This window comes from Narcine bancroftii, chromosome 9 (assembly GCF_036971445.1).
Source record: "Narcine bancroftii isolate sNarBan1 chromosome 9, sNarBan1.hap1, whole genome shotgun sequence".
Taxonomy (NCBI): domain Eukaryota; kingdom Metazoa; phylum Chordata; class Chondrichthyes; order Torpediniformes; family Narcinidae; genus Narcine; species Narcine bancroftii.
In genome coordinates, this window is record NC_091477.1 from 66,841,376 (window position 1) to 66,859,416 (window position 18,041).

The following is an 18,041-nucleotide window of genomic DNA, read 5'->3' on the forward strand; positions in this document are numbered from 1 at the left end:
GCTCATACTCAACACCACATCTTAACATGTCTATACTCGACACCACATGTTAATATGCCCATATTCAGGACCACATCTTAACATGCCCATACTCAACAGTTCATCTGAATATGTTCGTACTCAGCACCACATCTTAACATGCCCACACTCAACACAATATCATAACATATTCAACACCATATCTTAATCTATCCAAACAGAACACCAGATCTTAACATGCCCACACTCAACAGCTCATCTTAACATGCAAATACTCAGCATCACACCTTAACATGCCCATAGACAACACAACTTAACATGCCCGTACTCAACAACATATCTTAACATGCTCATACTCAACAGCACATCTTAGCATGCCGAAACTTATCACCATAACATAAAATATCCATATTCAACACCATATATTAACATGCCCATAATCAACCCCACATCTTAACATGCCTGTACTCAACACAAATTCTTAACATGCCATACTAAAAACTGTATCTTAACATATCCGATTTCCACACCACATCTTAATCTACTGCTACAGAACACCACATCTTAACATGCCCTTACTCAACACCACATCGTAACATGCCCATACTCGACAGCTCATCTTATCATGCACATACTCAGCACCACATCTTAACTTGTGCATACTCAAAACCACATCTTAAAAGGCCCGTAGTCAACACCACACCGTAACATACCAATATTCAAAACCACTACTTAATATAGCCGTACTCAACACCACATCGTAGCACACACCAACTCAACAACACTACTTAACATGCCCACACTAAACACGATATCTTAACATATCCGTATTCAGCACCACATCTTATCCTACCCCTACAGAACACCACATCGTAACATGCCCATACTCGACAGCTCATCTTATCATGCACGTACTCAGCACCACATCTTAACTTGCACATACTCAAAACCACATCTTAAAATGCCCGTAGTCAGCACCACACCGTAACATACCAATATTCAAAACCACATCTTAACATAGCCATACTCAACACCACATCGTAGCACACACACATACGCAACAACTCATTTTAACATGCTGATACTCAACATCATATCTTAACATCCACAAACTCAGCGCCACATCTTAACATGCCCATACTCAACACAATACCTTAACATATAGATATTCAACATCACATCTTAATCTATCCCAACAGAACACCAGATCTTAACATGCCCTTACTCAACACCATATCTAAAATGCCCATAATCAACACCACATCTTAACATACCGATAATCAATATCACTTCTTAACATCCACATACTCAGCACCACATCTTAACATGCCCACATTCAACAGTTCATCTTAACATGCACATACTCAGCATCACACCTTAACATGCCCATACTCAACACCACATTTTAACATGCCGATACTCATCACCACAACTTAACATATCCATATTCAACACCATATATTAACATGCCCATAAACAACCCTACATCTTAACATGCCCGTACTCAACATTACATCTTAACAGACCCGTACTCAACACAAATTCTTAACATACTAAACACCATATTTTAACATATCCGTATTCAGCACCACATCTTAACCTACCCCTACAGAACACCACATCTTAACATTCCCTTACTCAACACCACATCGTAACATGCCCATACTCATAACCACATCTTAAAAGGCCCGTAGTCAACACCACATCTTAACATATCCATATTCAAAACCACATCTTAACATAAACGTACTCAATACCACATCGTAGCACACACCACTCAACACAACTTAACATGTCTGTACTCTATTCCACACCCTAACATTCCCATACTCAATACCTCATCTTAAAAGGCCTGTAGTCAACACCACATCTTAACATATCCATATTCAAAACCACATCTTAACATAAACGTACTCAATACAACATAGTAGCACACACCACTCAACAACACATCTTAACATGCCCATACAAATCGTAACATGCCCGTACTCAGCATCACACCTTAACATGCTCATACTCAACATCACATCTTAATATGCCTGTATTAAGCACCCACATCTTAAAATGCCCATACTCAACACAATATCTTAACATATACATATTCAACTCTTTTCAATCTTCTTCAGCATGATGCTGAAGCAAGCAATGAAAGACCTCAGCAATGAAGACGCTGTTTACATCCGGTACCGCACGGATGGCAGTTTCTTCAATTTGAGGCGCCTGCAAGCTCACACCAAGACACAAGAGCAACTTGTCCATGAACTATTCTTTGCAGACGATGCCGCTTTAGTTGCCCATTCAGAGCCAGCTCTTCAGCGCTTGACGTCCTGTTTTGCGGAAACTGCCAAAATGTTTGGCCTGGAAGTCAGCCTGAAGAAAACTGAGGTCCTCCATCAGCCAACTCCACTCCATGATTACCAGCCCCCCCACATCTCCATCGGGTACATAAAACTCAAAACGGTCAACCAGTTTAACTATCTCGGCTGCATCATTTCATCGGATGCAAGGATCGACAATGAGATAGACAACAGACTCGCCAAGGCAAATAGCGCCTTTGGAAGACTACACAAAAGAGTCTGGAAAAACAACCAACTGAAAAACCTCACAAAGATTAGCATATAGAGAGCCGTTGTCATACCCACACTCCTGTTCGGCTCCGAATCATGGGTCCTCTACCGGCATCACCTACGGCTCCTAGAACGCTTCTACCAGCGTTGTCTCCGCTCCATCCTCAACATTCATTGGAGTGACTTCATCACCAACATCGAAGTACTCGAGATGGCAGAGGCCGACAGCATCAAATCCACGTTGCTGAAGATCCAACTGCGCTGGATAGGTCACGTCTCCAGAATGGAGGACCATCGCCTTCCCAAGATCAGCGAGACAGAGGTGCACCAAAGAAGAGGTACAAGGACTGCCTAAAGAAATCTCTTGGTTTCTGCCACATTGACCACCGCCAGTGGGCTGATATAGCCTCAAACCGTGCATCTTGGTACCTCACTTTTTGGCGGGCAGCAACCTCCTTTGAAGAAGACCGCAGAGCCCACCTCATTGACAAAAGACACAAGAGGAAAAACCCAACACCCAACCCCAACCCACCAATTTTCCCTTGCAACTGCTGCAACCGTGCATGCCTGTCCCACATCGGACTTGTCAGCCACAAACGAACCTGCAGCTGACGTTGACATTACCCCTCCATTAATCTTCGTCCGTGAAGCCAAGCCAAAGAAGAAGACTTATTCAAAAACCACATCTTAATCTATCCCAACAGAACACCTAATCTTAACATTCCCTTACACAACACCATATCTGAAATACCCGTAATCAACACCAAATCGTAACATGCCCGTAGTCAACACCACATCTTATCAAGCCCATGTTCAGCAGCTCAACTTAACAACACGTACTCAGCACCACATCTTTACCTACTCCTACTCAACACGACATCTAAACATACCCATACTAAACAGCATATTTTAACATATCTGTATTCAGCAGCACATCTTAACCTACCCCTACAGAACACCAATCTTAAAATGCCCTTATTCAACACCCATATTGAAACATATCCATACTCAAAAGCTCATCTTAACATGTATGTACTCAGCATCACATCTTAACTTTCCCATACTCAAAACCACATCTTAAAATGTCCATAATCAACGCCACACAGTAACATACCAATATTCTAAACCACATCTTAACATAGCTGTACTCAATACCACATCGTAGAACACACCAACTCAACAACACTTCTTAACATGCCCATATGCAACAACTCATTTTAACATGCCAATACTCAACATCATAGCTTAACATCCACATACTCAGTGCTACATCTTAACATGCCCATACTCAACACCACATCTTAATATGCTCGTATTCAGCACCACATCTGGAGGTGTGGGCTGAGAAATGGCTGATGGAATTTAATACAGATAAGTGTGAGGTGTTACATTTTGGAAAGGCAAATCTAAATAGGTTATATGCATTAAATGGTAGGCTATTGAGATGTGCAGAGCAACAAAGAGATTTAGGCTGATACTCAGGTAGATGGTGTGGTGAAGAAGGCATTTGGAATGTTGGCCTTCATAAATCGGAGTATTGAAATCAAGAGTAGGGAGGTTATGATGAAATTGTACAAGGCATTGGTGAGGCCAAATTTGGAGTACTGTGTACAGTTTTGGTCACCAAATTATAGGAAAGATATAAACAAAATAGAGAGAGTGCAGAGAAGATTCACGAGAATGTTGACAGGATTTCAAGGTTTGAGTTACCGGGAAAGGTTGTGCAGACTAGGGCTTTTTTCTCTGGAGTGTAGAAGATTGAGGGGGGACTTGATAGAGGTGTTTAAGTTTTTAAAAAGGACAGGTAGAGTAAATGTGGATAGGCTTTTTCAATTAAGAGTGGGGGAGATTCAAACTAGAGGGCATGGTTTAAGATTGAAGGGGGAAAATTATAAGGGGAACATGAGGGGAAATTGCTTTACGCAAAGGGTGGTAGGGATGTGGAATGAGCTTCCGGCAGACGTGGTTGAGGCGGGATCATTGGTTACATTTAAGGATAGACTGGATCGTTACGTGGAGAGGAGAGGACTGGAGGGTTATGGACCGGGTGCTGGTCAGTGGGACTAGGAGGGTGGGAATTTGTTATGGCATGGACTAGTAGGGCCGAACTGGCCTGTTCTGTGCTGTAAGTGGTTATATGGTTATATGGTTAACACAATACCTTAACATATAGATATTCAACACCACAACTTAATCTATCCCAACAGAACACCAGATCTTAACATGCCCTTACTCAACACCATATCTAAAATGCCCATAATCAACACCACATCTTAACATGCCAGTAGTCAAAACCACATCTTAAAATACCGATAATCAATACCACATCTTAATATCCACGTACTCAGCACCATATCTTAACATGCCCATAATCAACACCACATCTTAACATGCACATACTCAGCATCACACCAAAACATGCCGATACTCATCACCACAACTTAATATATCCATATTCAACACCAGATCTTAATATGCCCTTACTCAAAACCATATCTAAAATGGCCGTAATCAACACCACATCTTAACATGCCCATAGTCAAAACGACAACTTAACATACCAATAATCAATACCACATCTTAACATGCACGTACTCAGCACCACATCTTAACATGCCCATAGTCAACACGACGTCTTAACATGCCTGTACTCAACACCACATCTTAACATGCTCATACTCAACACCACATCTTAAAAGGCCTGTAGTCAACACATCTTAACATATCCATATTCAAAACCACATCTTAACATAACCATACTCAATACCACATCGTAGCACACACCAACTCAACAACACATCTTAACATGCCCGTACTCTACATCTTAACATGCCTATACTAAACATCACAACTTTACCTCCTCCTACACAACACAGCATCTTAACATGCCCATACTAAACACCATATCTTAACATATCAGTATTCAGCACCACATCTTAACCTACCCCTACAGAACACCACATCTTAACATGCCCTTACTCAACACCACATCATAACATGCACATACTCGACAGCTCATCTTAACATGCACGTACTCAGCACCACATCTCAAATTGCACATACTCAAAACCACACCAGAAAATGCTCATACTCATCACCACATCTTAACATGCCTGTACTCAACACCACATCTTAACATGCACATACTCAGCACCACATCTTAACATGCCCATACTCAACAACACATCTGAACATATTCGTATTCAAAAGCACATCTTAATCTACCCCTACTCACCACCACATTTCAAAATGTTCTTACTCAACACCACATCTTAAAATGCCCATAATAAACAGCACTTCTTAGCATGCCTATACTCAACACCACATCTTTACCTATTCCTACACAACGCGACATCTTAACATGCCCATACTAAACACCATATTTTAACATATCCGTATTCAGCACCACTTCTTAACCTACCCCTACAGAACACCACATCACAACATGCCCTTACTCAACACAACATTGTAACATACCCCTACTCAAAAGCAAATCTTATCATGCATGTACTCAACACCGCATCTTAACTTGCCCATACTCAAAACCACATCTTAACATAGCCATACTCAACACCACATCTTAGCACACACCAACTCAACAACACTTCTTAACATGCCCATACGCAACAACTCATTTTAACATGCCGATACTCAACATCATATCTTAACATCCACATATTCAGCGCCACATCTTAACATGCCCATACTCAACACAATACATTAACATATAGATATTCAACACCACATCTTAATCAATCCCAAAAGAACCCCAGATCTTAACATGCCCTTACTCAACACCATATATAAAATGCCCGTAATCAACACCACTTCTTAACATGCCCGTAGTCAACACCATATCTTAACATACCGATAATCAATACCACATCTTAACATCCATGTACTCAGCACCACATCTTAACATGCCCATACTCAACACCACATCTTAAAATGCACGTATTCAGCACCACATCTGGAGGTGTGGGCTGAGAAATGGCTGATGGAATTTAATACAGATAAGTGTGAGGTGTTACATTTTGGAAAGGCAAATCTAAATAGGTTATATGCATTAAATGGTAGGCTATTGAGATGTGCAGAGCAACAAAGAGATTTAGGCTGATACTCAGGTAGATGGTGTGGTGAAGAAGGCATTTTGAATGTTGGCCTTCATAAATCGGAGTATTGAATTCAAGAGTAGGGAGATTATGATGAAATTGTACAAGGCATTGGTGAGGCCAAATATGGAGTACTGTGTACAGTTTTGGTCACCAAATTATAGGAAAGATATAAACAAAATAAAGAGAGTGCAGAGAAGGTTCACGAGAATGTTGACAAGATTTCAAGGTTTGAGTTACCGGGAAAGGTTGTGCAGACTAGGGCTTTTTTCTCTGGAGCGTAGAAGATTGAGGGGGGACTTGATAGAGGTGTTTAAGATTTTAAAAGGGACAGATAGAGTAAATGTGGATAGGCTTTTTCTTTTAAGAGTGGGGGAGATTCAAACTAGAGGGCATGGTTTAAGATTGAAGGGGGAAAATTATAAGGGGAACATAAGGGGAAATTGGTTTACGCAAAGGGTGGTAGGAATGTGGAATGAGCTTCCGGAAGATGTGATTGAGGCGGGAATCATTGGTTACATTTAAGGATAGACTGGGTAGTTATGTGTAGAGGAGAGGACTAGACGGATATGGACCGGGTGCTGGTCAGTGGGACTAGGAGGGTGGGGATTTGTTACGACATGGACTAGTAGGGCCGAACTGGCCTGTTCTGTGCTGTAAGTGGTTATATGGTTATATGGTTAACACAATACCTTAACATATACATATTCAAAGCCACATCTTAATCTATCCCAACAGAACACCAGACCTTAACATGCCCTTACTCAACACCATATCTAAAATGCCCGTAATCAACACCACATCTTAACATGCCCGTAGTCAAAACTACATCTTAACATACCAATAATCAACACCACATCTTAGCATGCACATACTCAGCATCACACCTTAACATGCCCATAGTCAACACCACACCTTAACATGCCCATACTCAACACCACATATTAACATGCCGATGGTCATCACCACAACTTAACATATCCATATTCAACACCATATATTAACATGCCCATAAACAACCCCACATCTTAACATGCCTGTACTCAACACTACATCTTAACATGCCCGTACTCAACACTACATCTTAACATGCGCTTACTCAACACAAATTCTTAACATGCCCATAGTAAACACGTATTTTAACATATCCGTATTCAGCACCACATCTTAACCTACCCCTGCAGAACACCACATCTTAACATGCCCTTACTCAACACCACATCATAACATGCACATACTCGACAGCTCATCTTAACATGCACGTACTCAGCACCACATCTCAAATTGCACATACTCAAAACCACACCTGAAAATGCTCATATTCATCACCACATCTTAACATGCCTGTACTCAACACCACATCTTAACATGCACATACTCAGCACCACATCTTAATTTGCCCTTACTCAACACCACATCTTAAAATGCCCGTAATCAATAGCACATCTTAACATGCCTATACTCAACACCACATCTTATCATGCCCATTCTCAACACCACGTCTTAACAAGCCTATACTCAACACCACATCTTTACCTACTCCTATTCAACGCAACATCTTAACATGCCCATACTAAACACAATATCTTAAAATATCCGTATTCTGCACCACACCCTAACTTACCCCGACAGAACAACAGATCTTAACATGCCCTTACTCAACACCACCTCGTTACATGCCCATACTAGTCAGCTCATCTTAACATGCACGTACTCAGCACCACATCTTAACTTGCCCATACTCAAAACCACATCTTGAAATGCCCATAGTTAACACCACATCTTAACATATCCATATTCAAAACCACATCTTAACATAACAGTACTCAACAGTACATCATAGCACACACCAACTCAACAACACATCTTTACATGCCATTACTCAACACCTCATTTAAACATGCCGATACTCAACATCATATCTTAACATCCACATACTCAGCACCACATCTTAACATGCCCATACTCAGCACAATATCTTAACATATACATATTCAACACCAATTCTTAATCTACCCCAACAGACCACCACATATTAACATGCCTGTACTCAACACTACATCTTAACATGCCCATACTCAACTCCTTATCTTAACATGCCCCTACTCAATACTAATCTTAACATGCCGATACTCAATACCACATCTATACAAGCCCATACTCAACACCACATCTTAACATGCTCGTACTCAGCACTACATCTTAACATGCCCATATTAAATACCACATATTAACATGCCCATAATCAACACCACTTCTTAACATGCCCATACTCAACACTACATCTTAACATGCCTGTACTCAACACCACATCTTAACATGTCAATGCTCAATACCTTATCTTAACATGCAAGTACTCAACACAATTTCTTAACATATATATATATATTCAACACCAGTTCTTAATCTACCGCAACAGAACACATTTTAACATGCCCTTTCTCAACACCATATCGAACATGGACATAATAAAGAGCACATCTTAACACGCCCATAGTCAACACAATATCTTAACGTATAAATATTCAACACCAAATCTTAATCTATCCCAACAGAACACCAGATCTTAACATGCACTATTCAACACCATATCTAAAATTCCCGTACTCACCACCACATCTTAACATACTCAACTCGACATTTTAACATGCCCATACTCAAAACCACAACTTAACATGCCCATACTCAACCTCACATCTTAACATATCCATACTCAGCACCACATCTTACCATACCCAAACTCAACACCAAATCTTAACATGCCCATACTCAACACCATAGCTTAACATATCCATATTCAACACCACATCTTAACATACACCTGCTTAAAACCACATATTAACATGCCCTTACTCAACGATACATCTTAACATGCACATACTCAAAACCACATCTTAAAATGTCCATAAACAACATCACATCTTAATATGTCCCTACTCCACACCACTTCTTAACATACCCATTCTCACCACCACATCTTAATATACCCATATTCAACACCACATCTTATTATATCCCTACTCTACACCACATATTAACATGCCCATACTCAATACCACATCTTAACATACCCATTCTCACCACTACATCTTAATATACCCATATTCAACACCACATCTTATCATATCCCTACTCTACACCACATATTAACATGCTCGTACTCATCACCACATCTTAAAATACCCCTATTGAACACCACGTTTGCTGATTATCGTCATTAGTCTCTCCTTTCACCCTCCTACCACGTCTAGATACCATTGAGGATGTATCATGCTGGACATTCTCTCATTGTCCTCTTGGATTTCTGAGCACTGTAGGTATCTGAATGTTCCTGGAGTTATGTGTTTTTTTCTTAGGAATAGAATGCTGGATCTGACTCAGTTCTAATTTGAAAATGATCCATTGCACGTCTTTGATGTGTTACACCCACTTCTACAGTTACTCTGTGGTCTCATCAGTAGGGTCCTCTCGATTTCTCATTATTTATGAATGGATAAACAGCAGGGGTTTTCACTAATTCCCTGAATCGTGGCAAATCCTTCCCCAGTCCTGGTGCGTTCCATCCCCATCTGCCTTCGTGGTGTAGTTTTCCCCATGAAGTGTGCCTTTCCTCCAGTCCCCCTGCCATCCTTTCCTCAGATTAAATTTGGCATCATTCTTTGCCTTCAAAAATTCTTCTTCCACAAACTTTATTTGAGTTCCCTGATCTTGTTGTTGGAACTTACACATCCCTGACTTCAGAAGCTTCCACTCTGCCATCTGTTTGAGCCGAGCTCACCAACTGACTCTGTGATCACTCTCCCTGCACCTTGGACATTGTCTTTTCCATTGACTTGCTACCATGCCCTAGCCATGCCCTTGGTTTCTCTCCTTCCTAACTCAGAACTCAATTCTTCTTCAAAAACAGCTTTTTGTCTGCCAACACCTGTTAAAATTTCCCTCAATGCCAAGACTTTTGGATGTTTGTTTTCAAGTCACCTTTGATTCCTTTTGAAGTTTGTTTGACAACGCACAGGAATGTTATTGAAATCTGTGGCTGTTTTTACTGCTTTGGGCGCATGTGCACCCGACCCCAGGCTGTTTAATCAGATTGGCCCCAGCCATGGATTGTTCTTCAGAGCTCTTAAAAGCCATTTTCATTTCCTTCCCTCCTTGCTCCTTGAATTACACTGGATTTATCTTGTTAATTCTGGAATTGCTGCATTTTGTCTTCTAACTGTGGCTGTTGAACAGGTGGAGGTGCGAAAGACACAAGTCCGCATGTTGGAGGATGCCAGAGAGGGACTTCGCCGAGACCTTATTGAAGCTCACAGGAAGGTCCAGGAGAATGAAGATGGTCACGAGATGCAAAGAAAAGAGAACATGGAGCTCAAGCGTGTCCTGAGTGATGAGGTCCGCGAGAAGGAGGCCATCCAGAACACCAACAAGGAGCTGAGGAACAACATCAAAAAGATTGCGAGTGAAAGAATCAGGTATTGTGCATTTGGATGCAAGTGGCAGGATAGAACCCTACCAATCCTTAAGCATGTCCTTCCATTCCCTCCCAAATGCCTAGGAAATGGCTAGGGAAGGTAGCCAACATATTGAAGGAACCACTCTCTTTTCCCTCTCTCTGCACTGACAAACTTAAAGGCACCTTCTCCCTGCAGCCATCCAGCTCATGGATGATTCCCCTCCCCACGCCAATGTTATCTTGGTTGGCGGCAACTGATCTTTTCATTGCAATCCTACACTCAGTAATTTTGCTCTTTACACAGTGTAAGAATGCCAGAGATAACTTGTTGGTCCAATCTCCGAAGAACCATTCTTGCTCTATTTAGGTATTTTGTAAGAAATAAACAAACCTAGACTTGTCCACAGTAGCAAAACTAGTTCTGTTCTCAGACACAGTTCCCCTTTCCATAAATACTCTCTCAAAATTGTAGTCCAAATATAGGCTGCAATCATCTGTAGGAATTATCCATAGATATACATACATACAGTATACAGCATGGTAACAGGCTATTTCGGCCCATGAACCCATTTGGCTTAATTACACCTAATTAACCTACACCCCCTGTACGTTTCAAATGGTGGGAGGAAACCGGAACCCCTGGGGAAAATTCACGTAGACATGGGGTTAACGTACAAACATCTTACAGAGAGCACGGAATTCAAATCCCAGTCCCGACCACTGGTGGTCTAATGGTGTTGCGTTAACCCTACACCAACCATGCTGCCCCTTATTCTTTGCAGCATTTTACCCAGAAAACAAGGACAAACTGTACCTTGTAAACACTGTTAAAACTGTACCAAAAACACAGAACTGAAATTTAACCAAAGGAAAACAGGCTTTAAAAACTTTCCAGAACTGTACCCGAAACACATTGCCTCTTCTGTATCGCAACCAGATTCAATTAAACCATCTAATTATGGCTGTCTGTTACCTCCTGCTTTTTTTATGTGTTTCATTAATAAATAACGGTATCTCTATGGCTAGTTTAAAGAGAACAAACAAAGAGAAGGAGCAGAAGATCAGCATCTTGGAAGAAGTCAACAACTCAGTTCAGAATAAAGCAGGAGAACTGCGCTCAAACCTCAGGGAGGTGGAAAAGTCCAGACTGGATGCCCGGAGAGAATTGCAGGAACTCCGACGACAGGTGAGGGAAGGAAAGAGCAATCAACTTAAAATCAATGAAGCTGGAAATCGGAAACAAAAACAGAAAATGCATCTGCCAAAGGAAAAGCACAGTTAACATTTCAGCCTGATGACCCTTGGTGGAATGGAAGAAGGTCCATTGACCTGAAACCTTAACTGAGTAGCTAGCCCCCAGCATTCTCTGTTTTCAGTTCTGACACTGAATTTATTGCCTAGCAATATCCTGGATCTTGTCCATTTACAGTACAGCTCAATTCAAAATGAATAGGTATCTAATAACTGGCTCTGTTTCTTATATTACAATAGTGACTGTATGCCAAAAGAAAATGCAATGTTTGAGAATGTCCTACAATCTCTTTGCTTTTTTTTTTTATTTTATTTTTTTCTCTTTCCTTTATTTTCTTTAAGTGGGTATTTTTTTTTCCATATATCAAATGCCCTACAATCTGAAAGAATGTGTGACTAAACAGTCCCAATCCAATCTTGGTTCTGTCATTCTTAGGCGATTGGCAATTTTAGTTGAAGCAATGTGTCCTAGTTGACTTTATTGTCATCTGATTGCATAAGCACAACCAACGAAACAGTATTTGTCCAGTCCTCGGTGCAAAGCATGCAGACACACAATCAGACATAGCACACAAATACAGACAAATAATACATATGCAGGACAATTATTTTAGCTATAAAAGTAGATAAATAAATATTGTTTTGTACAAATTTGAGTCTCTGATGGTTAGTGTGAGCAGTTCCTTTGGTCATTCAGCATTTTTACTGCCCATGGGAAGAAGCTGTTTCTCAACTTGGTGGTGCTGGCTCTGATCCTCCTGGATCTCTTTACCAACGGGAGCAGCTGAAAAATGCTGTGCACAGTGTCACACAGCCGCACTGGTAACACTGCAACAGAGCAGTAGGACTTCTTTATATGCACAGCATTGAAAAGGAAAGCACTGTGTAATTTTTTTTTAATATACCGGGGGTGTAGGTTAATTGGGTGTAAATTGAGTGGCACAGACTCATGGGCTGAAATGGCCTGTTACCTCGCTGTACGTCTAAATTTTTTTAAATTAAAATAGAGCAAATCACATCTTTCATTCTGTGGAGAAGTGTCATTGATAGAGAGGTTGAAGAGAGAAAGAGAGGGAGATCACTGAAGATAGATTTAATTCACTAATGAAGCATCCATGGAGTGGGTTTATCAGCAACTTGCGATGAAATAAAGCATTTATTGATTGATTCTTCTCATGTCACTTGTCATTGTCCTCTCCTTTATTTTATACCTGTGACCTTTGTTCCTTAGCCATGCCATCCTCCTATTATCTAGTTTCTCTAGATCCCCCTCCTCAACTTTCTGCATCAAAAACCATCACAACTTTTCTAATCCATCCTTTTAAGTGCAATCCATCAGCCAACTCACATAAATCTTTACTGAGCATTCTGCGCAGTCCTCATGCCCTTGCCTTGTTGAAGGTGGACTGTTCTTTTGATGGAGATTCAGCATGACTTCTCTGCCATCCAGTGATAGTATCCAACCTAACAATCACATGCAGTCTTCACATCTTCATTTCAATTCACACATCTTCCTACTTACTTCAATGTTGGCTCAGTTTGGAAGTTATGGCCCTGGGTGCAGTCTAAGACAGTGGTTCTCAACCTTTGTCTTTCCACTCACATCCCCCTTTAAGTAATCCCTATGCCAATGGTGCTCTGTTAATAGGAAGGGATTGCTTAAGGTGGTGTGTGAGTGGAAAGAAAAAGTTTGAAAACCACTGTTTTAATTGTACCTCATTGACTCGTTATGTGGACGGTTTCATGACTCTAAAGGAAATGGCCCAATGACAATCTTTCTCCAACAAAATATTTCAGTAACAATTAGGTCTAGAATTGGGTAAAAATTCTCAACCTTCCCTTCTCACTCACGTACCACCTTAAGCAACCCCTTACTAATCACAGAGCACCGATGACACAGGGATTACTTAAAGTGGGATGTGAGTGGAAAGACAAAGGTTGAGAACCACTGCTTTAATGTTTTGGCAGCTTCTCTGAGGCAACAGGAAGTCTAAACAGAGCTGATCAAGGGAGGAAGAGGTCGGATTACATGATGGCCTGAGCCATATTCGCAACTCTTATGCAATTTCTTGTGATTTTGAGTAGAGTAATTCCTTTACTGAGCTGTGATACATGCAGACAAGGTCCTTTCAATAAAGCATTGATAAAAATTGGCAAGCAACATTGAGGATTATCAAAAAGTAGAGTTGTTAATGTGCTTTCTAGATCGAAGTGTTAATGTGATTGGACCAGGACAGGTTATTGATGATAATTATTCTGAGGAATTTGAAGCTCTCCACCATCTCCACCTCACCACTATTAATATAGACAGGAACTTGTGGATGTATAACCTGTAGGTCTATTTGCAACATGGACAATTTAAAGAGAATGTGGACATTGGATGGAATTTGTGGGGAGGTACCTTGTTCTTGATTTGATCTAAAGCACCAGTGAGCATGATGACCTTGCTGCCAGTTTCTACATGTACTTCAAAGTGTTACGAGCCAAGAGGACCCCAAAGCCCAGCAGCAAGAGATATTCACCAGGAAAAATGTTACTTAACCAAAAGTTGCTTTTAACTATCTTTAAACATGAAAACAGAATCAAACTTTAACTTATCAGTATTGACTTAACTAACCTAACTTAACTCCCTTCTAATTCTATGCACACGTATATGTGATGTGTGTATAAGTTCAGAAAAGTTCTTTGATTCACAGTCCAATCTCACTTCTCATTCCACCAAGTTCACTGGTTGCAGGCAATTCTTAAACTGTGCACAGAATTTAACATTTATAAAGTTCACCAGGCTTTGATGCTTGAAAGGTAAATAGTTACCACTCAGGAAGGTTCTTGTCAGTTTTCAGAGAGTGATTTGTTGTACACTGACACCAACAACTGATTCCTTATTTTAAAAAAATCAGCCACTCCAGTGTCTTGGTGATGAAACTTGCCCCCTCAGGGTTTTCCAAATGATAACCTCTTTCTTTCAGGTCACCATAGAGTGCCTCTTTGTTTCTCTTATTCCAAGTGAAACATTAGACAGCCAGTCCTCTCCTCTTGCATGAACCACAAGAGCTTTGACCAGGCTGAACTAAGCACTCAAAATCCATCTTCCAAATGGGATTTTCCACAAGCTTGCCAGCTTGTCCCATTCCAGTTCCAGTTGCTGCTGCTGACCGTAAACCTGTAGAATTGATCTCTGTCTCTCTGTCTCTCTCTCTCTCTGTCTCTCTCTCTCTCTCTCTCTCACACACACACACACACACACACACACACACACACACAAACACACACACACACACACACACACACACACACACACACACACACACACACACACACACACAGAAAGCCTGCTTGATTCTGTCTGCTTGCAAAACCACATGACCCTCCTGGAACAGCAAGTTCCCTTCCAGACAGAATGCAGCTCCGACAAGCTCTTTCATCTGTTGCCTTTTTGTAAACAAAAATCCATGAGTGAAGTCACTTGGGCACTCTCCAAAGCTTTAGCAAAAGGCTCTGAGGCCCTGACATGTCTAGCATTAACAGAGCTCCAGTATTTCAAATAAGATCTGTTTTAAAATGCTTGTATGTGACCTACACTAACAAACCCTGTGCCAATTTATCTCCAAAAATACATATCTATCACAAAACAAGTGCCTTGATAATGGCTGGATGAAAACACAAAGTCCAGCAACCTGTTTCTGCATCTGCTCTTCCATTCATGCCTGTGCTGTTATATCTGCTGTTTGTTCAGGTAAAGATCTTGGACAATGAGAATGCGAAGAAGAACAAGGACATGGCAGATCTGCAGTCCCGCTTTACGTTGGATGAGCAGCGCAATGAGGAGAGCAGGCGGGAATCTCTTGACCTGAAGCGGAAGATTACAGATGCAGAAGTTGGCCGTGAGACAGATCGCAAAGAAGTAGGATTATCCATTATTAATACTGAAACTTTATTACATTCAATGCCCTTGGGTTTCTCAATGTCTTCTTCTGTAAAGATGGACACAAAGTATTTGTTTAATTCCTCAAATCTTTCCATTTTCCCCATTTAAATGACTGCCTGAGAGAGTCACATTGGTCATTTCCTTTTTTAACATGTGGAACCTCCTACTGTCTGTTCTTATGTTTCTCACCATCTTATTCCAATAATCTGCTTTCCCTTTCTTTATCAATCACTTCGCCACCCTATGTTGAATTCTAAAACATTCCTACTCAAGCTCACATCTATCTCTGCAAATACTTTACAAGTTTTCCCCTTTCATTTGATACTGTTTAATTTCTCTTGCAATCCATGGTTGGACCATGTGTCTTTGTGCCTTGAATGATGCATATTTGTTGCATATCACAAATGATTCCTTTAAATCTTGCTTACTGACTGTCCATTATCAATATGGTTCCCCAGTATATCCCAGAAACTTATCTTCATCCCTTATTATTTTGTTTAGATTGGAACTGCTGATTTTGGATTGAACTGCAATACTTTTAAACAGAATGCAGTTCTCTTTCCTGGAGGCCCCCTTTGCAACAAGATTGCTAATTAACCCTGGCCTAGAATCAGATCTTAAACTTCCTGTTCCCAGTCAATTCTTCATCATACCGAACCAAAAATACTTCCCTCTTTTTTATTGTTTTTTTATAATAAATACAGTACAATGAAAAAAAGGAAACAAAATTGAAAATACAATATCACATGTGTGTATATCCATATATATATATATATCTCAAGATAAAACTTCAAATAGAATGAACTTGGTTCCCCCCTCTCCCCCTCCCCACTCCGCTGCTCTGGGTGAAGACGGAAAAGACATCAAAAACATTACAGTAGAACTTCGATTATCTGAAATGTTTGGGACCAGGACCATTTATGATAAACAGGTTTTTTTTTTTCGGAGAACAGGTCATTTTTAAAAAACGACCCAGTAGCAGCATCGAATCACTTGTAACAGTGTTTAAACAGCAACAAACGACAAAGGAAGGTTTTTTAAGCATTAAAATAATGTTTAATTCTCACCAAAAAAATGCTGGCCGCCGTCGATCGCTGACACCTCCCCACCGAGGCCCCACTTGTGCCAGGAGCCCGAGGGTCCCGCTCCTGCCCAAGAGCCCGAGGTCTGCTGCTGCCGACACCAGGAGCCGCGACATCCCCGGTCAGCTCAGGTCCGAAAAAATTTTTGATTTAAAAAAAAACAAAAAAAATATGAGCAGATTATCCTGAAAGTTACATATATTTTATAGATTTTGAATCATACCTTGAATTGATCAATTTTGATTCATTCTCTTCACAGTTAATGCCAATTTGATTTCCCTGACCCACATGTAATGAATTAGATTAGAGGATGCAGTTACTTGGGAGGTGAAGTTTTTGGAAGGAGGAATATTTCTTGATAATAGCAGATGGAGTTTTAAATTGAATTGCTCACTGTATTATCCACATACCACTCTTAATGTTTTACCAAAATATGTTGTATGGTGATATCTTCTCAATGCTCTGTGTTAGAACTCTTGAAACTGGCACCATTTCCTACTCTTAACGGAACAGTGGACTGAAAGGAGCTTGGAGTTGAACAAGAAAGTCTGCAAATGCAGTGATTGTAGCTAATGCCAGGAGTGCTGGAGAAACTCAACGGGTCCCACAGTGTCCATAGGAGGCAAATGTAACCAATGTTTCTTGCCTGAGCCCTTTGACAAGTTATGA

The 18,041-nt window shown here is 40.6% G+C and overlaps 1 protein-coding gene across 1 annotated transcript in view; it reads left to right on the forward strand.

The window, feature by feature from the left end:
- The window catches only part of LOC138742224 (rootletin-like), a 375,547-nt gene that overhangs the window by 332,615 nt on the left and 24,891 nt on the right, over positions 1 to 18,041 (forward strand). The window contains exons 24-26 of the mRNA XM_069896335.1: positions 10,892 to 11,130; positions 12,138 to 12,297; positions 16,099 to 16,266. Coding sequence (XP_069752436.1) covers positions 10,892 to 11,130; positions 12,138 to 12,297; positions 16,099 to 16,266 — 567 coding nt within the window. The remainder of the gene's footprint in view (positions 1 to 10,891; positions 11,131 to 12,137; positions 12,298 to 16,098; positions 16,267 to 18,041) is intronic.